General features: G+C 36.6%; 1 protein-coding gene across 4 annotated transcripts in view; it reads right to left on the reverse strand.

Annotated features, from left to right (window-relative positions):
- LOC116847570 overlaps positions 1-8,742 on the reverse strand; it is a 24,777-nt gene that overhangs the window by 12,352 nt on the left and 3,683 nt on the right. For all 4 annotated transcript variants that reach the window (XM_032822680.1, XM_032822678.1, XM_032822676.1 and 1 more), the window contains 3 exons: positions 6,128-6,312; positions 2,550-2,788; positions 1,214-1,492 (listed from right to left, as the gene is read on the reverse strand). In XM_032822680.1, coding sequence (XP_032678571.1) covers positions 1,214-1,492; positions 2,550-2,788; positions 6,128-6,312 — 703 coding nt within the window. The remainder of the gene's footprint in view (positions 1-1,213; positions 1,493-2,549; positions 2,789-6,127; positions 6,313-8,742) is intronic.

Below are 8,742 nucleotides of genomic sequence, written 5' to 3' on the forward strand. Positions count from 1 at the left end.
CGATGCAGCACGGCTTGGTGGATACACACTTCAGAAATTACGAGGATGTGCGAAAATGGATCGACGAATGGATTGCATCAAAAGACCAATCGTTCTATCGTCGCGGAATCTACGCGTTGCCCGAAAGATGGGAAAAATGTATAGCTAGCGAGGGAAAATACTTCGATTAATGTATTTTTTGCTTTTGATGTCGAAATAAATGAGTTTTTTAAACAAAAAAACTGCAGGAACTAAGTTTACCACCTAATACATTGTGCCGTCGCACAGTGGAGACAAATAGGAATTTACTGCTAAAAAAATCGCTACAAACCACAATTTTATAGCTATCGGGATGAATTTTTTTTTAATTAAACGTTATTCAATGTAGAAAAAACTATTGAGCTCGATTTTTTTTTAATTCTTTTAAATGTTGCAGTATTGATAAGAATTTGTAAGAAAATATCAAGTTTTGCGAGTCACTTTTCCAACTGGAAAACTTTCCATTTTTTCGCTGCACAGTACAGCGTACTAAGGTTTTCAGCATCGCTGATTACGAATCAGATATAAAAATCAGAATTTGGCAGTTGACAACTGCCAATCTCGTGTCAACATAAACAAAATTATTATATTTTAACCCTTTAAGGCGCATAATTCATGGAACATTCTAGGAATTTTTTTAAAATGAAATATTGTAAAAAACATTCTAAATAGCATATTTATAAAGTTTCGATCCTAAGTGGACCTTATTGATACCAGTGATACTTAAAGAGTTAACATAGTATAGTTGAAACTGATGGGCAGTTGAAACCTTATAAATATGCTATTTAGAGTGTTTTTTACAATATTTCATTAAAAAAAAGTTACTAGAATGTTGCATGAATTATGCGTCTTAAAGGATTAAAACATAATGATTTTGTTTATGACACAAGATTGACAGTTGTCAACTGCCAAATTCTGATTTTTACATCAGATTCGTAATTTAATATAATCATTGCAATTGATTGCAACATTGAGAAGAATTTAAAAAAAAATCGGGCTCAACAGTTTTTTTCTACATTGATTAACGTTTAATTTAAAATTCATCCCGATAGCTACAAAATTGTAATCTGTAGCGATTTTTTAACAGTAAATTCCTATTTGTCCCCACTGTGCGTCGTTTGGTTTGACACATCAGCTAATTAGGCACGATATTCGGGAAGAAAGAGCATTCCGGAGTGGCCCGGGAATCACTCACCGGAAGATGAGTCTCTGGACGGTCTGGACGGCCTCGGACCGAGAGGGTGATGCGTCTGGTAGGGCGGTGGTGTTGCTGCGCTGTCGGAGCCTATTCCGCTGCTGGCTGCGCTTCTCGTGCCACCCCTGTCGACGGCTGTGCTACCACCTACGATCGTTTGATTCAGGCAACGTCTGAACTCGATCCCGGCCAGGTTGCCGCGGTGTCTATGCACAGTGTCGTAGTCACGAGGCGGCAATAATATCGGCCCGACGTTGCTATCGCCTGAATTACCTCTACCTGGAACATGACTGCCTGCTCGTATATGCGTCGCCTTGACACGTATTCGTGTAACGCGCTTCGTAGATGCGTCGCCTGCTGTTTATTCTTTCACGCGGCTAAGATCGCCGAGTACGAATAGTATTTCTTCCTAACGGTAGTGTAAACTCTCTAAATTTCTTGGAGTGAAATCTCCCTCGATACGAGTGAAAATTCATTCACAGCAAAATATTGCCATTCAAATCATGCAAGTGAACGTCCAACTCAAGTATGAGTGAATTCTTAATTTATAAAAGGGAATGTTCCAATTGATTGGAATGAATTTGTTTCTATGACAGTATGTTTAGAGTACATCAGATTTAATACCAAGGAAAAATATATTTACTCGCGAGTGAGACGATTTATAGTGGAGAATTCGCTCCGTATAAATAAAAGTCACTCGAATTTGAGTTAGTTGTCGATTATTCTACTTTTTTAGTAAAATTTTCCTCCATAAAATTTAGAGATTATTTTCTAAATTTTCATTTTCTTAAAATAAAATCTCACTCATAATAAGTGAAAATTTAAAGCGAAAATACTGCCAGTTGTAATCATGCATGAATCATACGTTTAATTTAAACCGTAGAACGGATTCTTAATCCACACGAGCGAATTTATTAGAAGGAATTTGTTTCTATAAAACTGGAATACGTCAGATTTACTCTCCGAGGGAACAACTTAAAGAGAAAATGTTTACTCGATGATTCAGAATAGAGAATTTGCTCTGTAGAAGTGAAAAATTACTCGAATTCCGGAACGACTCGGTAGCTACTTTATTAAAGAGAACGAAGCAAAAGAAATTTCCAGGTCTTTCAGTAATTTGGGTTACATTCATAAGCTCTGTCCCTATTCTCTTTCTCTTTTAACTATATTTTATTTCTTACGCGTGTATGCGACAAAATATTCTTCTGGTCTCACCGCGCGCAATATGCATAATATTTCTTAAAATTTCTCAGATATATTCCATAAATATATTCCGACTCGCGCGAACCTCGTGCAACGGCGAAATATTGAACGAGATGTTAAAGAAGACATTCACCTAATTTTGCCCGCAACTCGGCGGCCAGAGACTCGTAAATGGTCGTGGCTTGGACCGGATCGTGTCTGAGTTCACCGCTGCCTTCGGAGGACTCGGATTCTCTGGTACTTCGGCCGTCGCTGCCTAGATTGTTGCGGATTCTGCCTTCGCCCGTCGTGACCCTGGCCAAATTGTCGGCGTGTGACGCCAGCGCTTTCAGCTGGCCGCCCAACAATTCGGCGGTCTCAACCGAATCGCATCTAAAACGGCCAGAAAGCAAGACAGAAGGTAAACGGAGTCCCGAGCTATTGAAGCGCGACGGAGAAATAAAATGAAAGATAAATGGAATCCCGTCTCGTGTTGACCCTTTACTCGTAAACGCGCGCGCGCGCGTTTAAATTTCTTTGCTTTCTGACAGATTACATTGTATGCACCGCTGCACCAGGTGTACAAAAACAATTACTGGCAATGCACAACATCGTATTAAGATACAATGATATATAGAACTCCTGTGTATACGGCAAGAGGTACTTTAGCGTGGGATTAAGTTGTCCTGTTTGCGGAAAACACGTGGAAAATGCGCATCGTGTTACATCGTGATGTAAGTACATGATAAGCATGAACAGTGTTCCAGGTGAGAGAAATACCGACTCTTCTCCCTCCTTCTTTCTCTCTCTCTCTCTCTCTCTTTTCCCCTCTCCTACTCTCTCCTTTTCCTCTCTCACTCTCTTTCTCTATTTCTCTTTCTCTTTGAATACTTTCAAAGAAAGATACTATATAGATATAATTTATTAAACTTCAATTAAATTAATTTTCTTTTGTTTTTTACTTTGATATTATTATAAATAATAATATATAATAATAAATAATATGCTCATATTCACTTATTATAAGATAATCAAATTCATGTCATCTTTATGTCTTATTATTTAGCGTTTGAGTGGGCTTAGTCCTAAAGTCACTAGCTGTTTTCTTTTTTTATTTTGTCCTTTCTCTCTCTCTGTCTCTCATTTAGGTCGTCAGTATACTTAACGAAGTTTATCGTGGAATATAATTGTTATTCATTCGAGCTGTGCTACACGAAATGTTGTTTAACGGGACTTTCATTGAGCATACCAGAGAGATTGCGCACCTTGCTCGGCTCGTACTCGGCTTAAACAATCGCTCAGAGTGTCGATCTCTGTGGAATGGCGTTTACAGTCGGAGCCTCTCCTTTCAGTCTTGGTCGCAAAATAAAATTCGACCGAGACCTTCTCGGGCAATTATACGAAACGCGTGCTAATTAATGCGCTGTAAAATAGATCGCTGAACTAATAGCCTCGATAATCTGCAATTTAATGACAAGGTTGCTCCGAATACATCTAATTTGTTCGCCGTTTCGCTGCGAGACGATCTAATGCGGCCGACGTGCAAACGCCGGCATGGTTATGAAAATCATTAGCGATCCATTAGAATTACGAAAGTCGTTAATTAGAGAATGAAACGTGGCTTGTAACGGGTGAGATCAAGCCGATGAACCGAATGGCCTTTATTTGAACGCGAATTCCTTGCGCCAGACCCGATGCATAAACAACGTGGCTGCATCTTATGTTCCCATATGACGTTTAATAAAGGTCTGCAAGAAGTTTAAATATGTATAATTCCGATTGTGTGTATGTGGAAAGAACCAGGTCGATAACACGGGAAACCGATTAATATTTATGGTATGTGTTTCTATTAATTTCTTAAGATATGCACGATATTTTATTTCTACTACATTATCGGTGTAACGATAGTTTCCTGAAGTAAATTGGAGACGAGTTTCAATATTAAAATCTTGGAATTATGATAATTTTTGAACAAGAAGAATTTAAACTGCAAATGATAAAACCAATGGTTTTAATACGTAAAAGAATAGATATCCCTTTTTTTTTATTGACGATACTCTAACGAAATTTATCGGTAGATTTACGGAAATGTGCTAATTTATACAACTTATATAAATTAATAATATTTATAATTAATAATTAATTGAATTAATTATTTTTAAGTAAACCAAAAGTGGAATCATCAGTCTGCAATGGATTCAAAGATCTCCGCTCGTATAACTATCACAATTATAAGCAGTAAAATCTATAATTTTTGTCTATATTCATTATACATTTTATTACTTGCGATTGTGATAGTTGTGAGCTTAGATCTTGCAATCGTCTGAAAAATACAGATACATGAGTGTATAACTTCAAACTTGCATGGCTTTATGCATAGAGAAAATGTTGTAGTAAAAATTACAAAAGAATTTTTGTGATCTATGATACAGAAAATTATGACTACTATATCTGTTAAAAAATGTTAGGCACATTTAACATACAACTGCAAAATTATTGCAGTTATTTGAATGTTTTTCATATCATGTATTCGATAGATCATTAAATTCTGGCTATTTTTACATTTTTTCAGTAATTTATACTACACTGAGAGAAATTATCCAATAAAAAATTAACAAACGGATATTTCCGATAAAAATACTATTGAACTTTTGTATCCGATCAGGAAACACCCGATGAGAAATATTCACTGAGGGAAATGTCTGATGATACTAACCAGAATTTTATTTAGGTTTACTTAAATAAAACGGTATGGTGAATAATCGTGTAACAAGATATTTAGTCAATGATACCAAAATATCTGGTGAGCGCATTGTCTAAGTAAAGAATTACAGTAATGCTTCTTAAATACGTTTACCAAACCGTCTGGTACAGCATACAATTCATTTGGTGAATGTTATGAATACAGTTGTGGAGTAGTGTTAGACTTCTTACCTAATCTAAAATCTAACCATATTATATATAATTTTCATATACTAACTGTATATAATCTTCATATATTTACTTCTAAATTCGTCGACATATTTTAAAAAATTTCTTTCTTCCAAATATTTGGCGGTTTCAGCGTTTACTCTTTTATAGCATCGACATCTTTACAAATTAGTATAGATGAAAAAGGAATCGTCGCAGCGAGTAACAATTAACTATCGCGTCAATAGTATCACACGTCTAGAGAGAATTACCAAACTGTCTAGATGTCTACAACTAAATGCCTCGGTATTGACTACCAGATGCGTCGAGGCATTATAATCAGAATATTGGATATGTGAACCAGATATTGTATATAAATTCACCATATTACTTTCATAAAACGAGTATAGTATCATTCAGCAAGCCATTTCTCTCAGTGTTGGTTCATAATTTTTTGATCGGTTTATCTGATGAAATGCCATTATGATTGAAAGTATCCGATTAAATTTAATCGGATATGCTGATCGGATATTGATCGGGATTTGATCGGAAATATCTGCCTATTAATTTTAAATATTTTAATTTCTCTCAGTGCACAATTTTAATTTCAATTCATAGTACAGCTCTACCAAAGACACTGTAAATCGAAATATAGTTTTAATATAATTTTTATTACAGTATTTTCTCTGTGTGAAGGATTAATTGAATTTAATTCAGACTATTGGGGTTAATGAGTGATGATTGACTTAACGATAAGAGTTAGTTGCGATGGATAATTGATTAGTTTATGTTAGCTTGCGAAATAAAGTAACATGCGGCAACCTGTACGCGTGCACGTGCACGGGATTGTTCGTGGCGGGATTCGGCAGGAGCAGAGTCGCGGCTACGATGTCCTCCCGCTGCACGGCTGCCAGCACCGCGTGACCTGGTACTAAGTGTTTCACCGCCGACCTCGTGGAGCCACCTGGGTGAACCGTCTGTATGATCTTCAGACCTTTGTTGCTCACCTATCAAATATAAAAGCACGCCGTTCACGTCGCTGGTTGCGAAGCGCGCGCGTTCCTTGCGCAAACCGTGCCTTTGTTTGTGCCCCGCGAGTCGTAAGAGAGTACGCCGCGATACATTTCATACAATCGTTTCAGCATTTGAATGTACGGCACGTGACATATGAAATGGATGTAGGTTGGCGTTAATAAATACGATGCGCCGTAAATAAGGCGCTCGTTCCTTGAATGTTTAATAGAGAAACATGCGCCGATATTGTGCCGACGGTTGTGCATCGAAGACGTCAGTTAATTATTAATAAGACAATCAAGGTTCCCGGCTGTAAAGTTTTAGCTCACTTAATTGCGTTGTTCTTTATCGCGTCCCATCCCGCACGAGCACTCGTCCTTGTACTTAAAGAGAGTCACGTGAGAGCAGATACGCAAGAAGGCGTGTGCCGCGCGATTCTGTCCGTGTACAATGTGTTCCACTTCGCGAAAGCACTTAATTACCGCGCTGTCGATCATCGCGACGATTCGAATTGCTGAAATGCTCGCGAGACCGGTTATGAATACCAGCTACCTACGGACACCCCGTAGGCTCTCTCCCGCACGGCAATTAGACTTACACAATAATTAGATGGGCCTCGGTGTGTCGTAATACGTTTTATTTCAGCACGACGGATGTTAAATCGTAAATAGCGAGTGCTTTGGACGAATCGGTGAAGCTAGTAGAAAATGATGAACACAAATCGTACAAATACGTAGAGTGCAAGTAAGTAAGAATCTATGTTTGCTGTATCTTTTTATTCTTTCCACTTTTACACGGAGAAATTTTTACAGTAAAAATTATTGTATAAAATTTTATAACAAAACATTATTCTGCAGTAATGGATTCTATTCTTTCAGTTTATATGTGCTACTTATATTTTAGGACCTGAAATGTGTTATTGAAAAATTTTCTATGTTTTTATTGAAATTCGCTACATGGAAGAGAAAATTTGGTTGGATAAACCAATTCCTGGTGAAGTATGAACAGTTCAGAAATTCCGGCTGAAGTTATCAGAATTCAGTCTGAATTATTAAGATTTCTGACTAACTTACTTCTGAAGAACTTCATGATTCATCTAATCAACTTTTTTCCACGTATGTTTCTTAGCAAGATAGAACTGATTATTTTTGCATCACTAAACATAGTGAGATTGAAAAGAATTTATATGAAGAAGAAAACTATAATATTCTCTCTGTATGTAAAATAATCGATCTTTACAATTTTGCATCTTCACAGTTTTGTAATCACGCATGAGCGTTATTAGGATTAAAATATAATTGAAATACACGTCTAAATAGACATACACAAATACACACACTCTATCTTTGTGTTTCTCTCTTTTCTATCATGGACCGCTCGTCTTACGCGTGATAATCTCCTTTTAACAGCACGGACATCTGGCGAATTCTAATTCGATGCAAGTGAAAAATTCGCATAATTACGCGGAACCCGTTCACTTCATTTGACACCGTTACCCCGAGCGTTAAATCATTCCTTACGCGGTTCAGATCCGACTTACGCTTAACGAGATCTATTGCATTACATACCGGCGGCAAACGCGATTTCTAAACGAGCGAGCGTATCCTTTTTCAGATGCTGCTTGGTATGCGACGAGGAAACGCGTGCCACGTGCCTGGTTTAACGGTCGCGAAACAGTTTTGGCGAGTCAGTTTATTTTCTCTTTTCCGCATCGAAGGCATCTAGAAGCACTTTGCACCGCACTGGTTTTCGTAAGATTCGGGTCAGTGAATTTATTATTGTATATTTATTCACAAACGCGTCATGTTACAGGTACATGAGCAAAATTCCATGTACTTTCAGGAAATGATCTTGTTGTGTATATCTCCATAATTATCGAAAAATATTTGGTTGATTCATAATTCATGCGGATTAAAAAAAAACTGAAATGTATTTTATTATTTTTATAGACAATTTTAATCAATAATATATGTGCCATTCTGTTCGATAATCTTTTGCCATCTTACACATAATTTCACAAGTCCTCTTTTGTAAAACTATTGTGTTTTTTCAATAAAGAAACGTTCCAAGTAATTTTTCATATTTTTTAAAGAAGCGAAGTTTATACAATTTTATCTTAAGAAAGTTTTATAATGAATTAAACAGATGATAACAATGTCGGAGAAAACAATGTCGGGTGAATATGGTGGGTAAGGTAATATATCCCAGTCAAACTCTAGAAATTTTCACGAAAAAGAAAAGGAAAATGCACCGAGAAAATTCAGTACTGCCTTTCATTTTCAAGTGGTAACAAAGACAACTGTACTTCTTTAAACACTATCACTTACACCACAAAATATGCTCTGAAATGTCAACTATCCAAGTATATATATATATATATATATATATATATATATATATATATATATATATATATATATATA

The sequence above is a fragment of the Odontomachus brunneus genome, unplaced genomic scaffold (assembly GCF_010583005.1).
Source record: "Odontomachus brunneus isolate Ranch 3 - 2012 unplaced genomic scaffold, Obru_v1 Obru_scaffold_080, whole genome shotgun sequence".
Taxonomy (NCBI): domain Eukaryota; kingdom Metazoa; phylum Arthropoda; class Insecta; order Hymenoptera; family Formicidae; genus Odontomachus; species Odontomachus brunneus.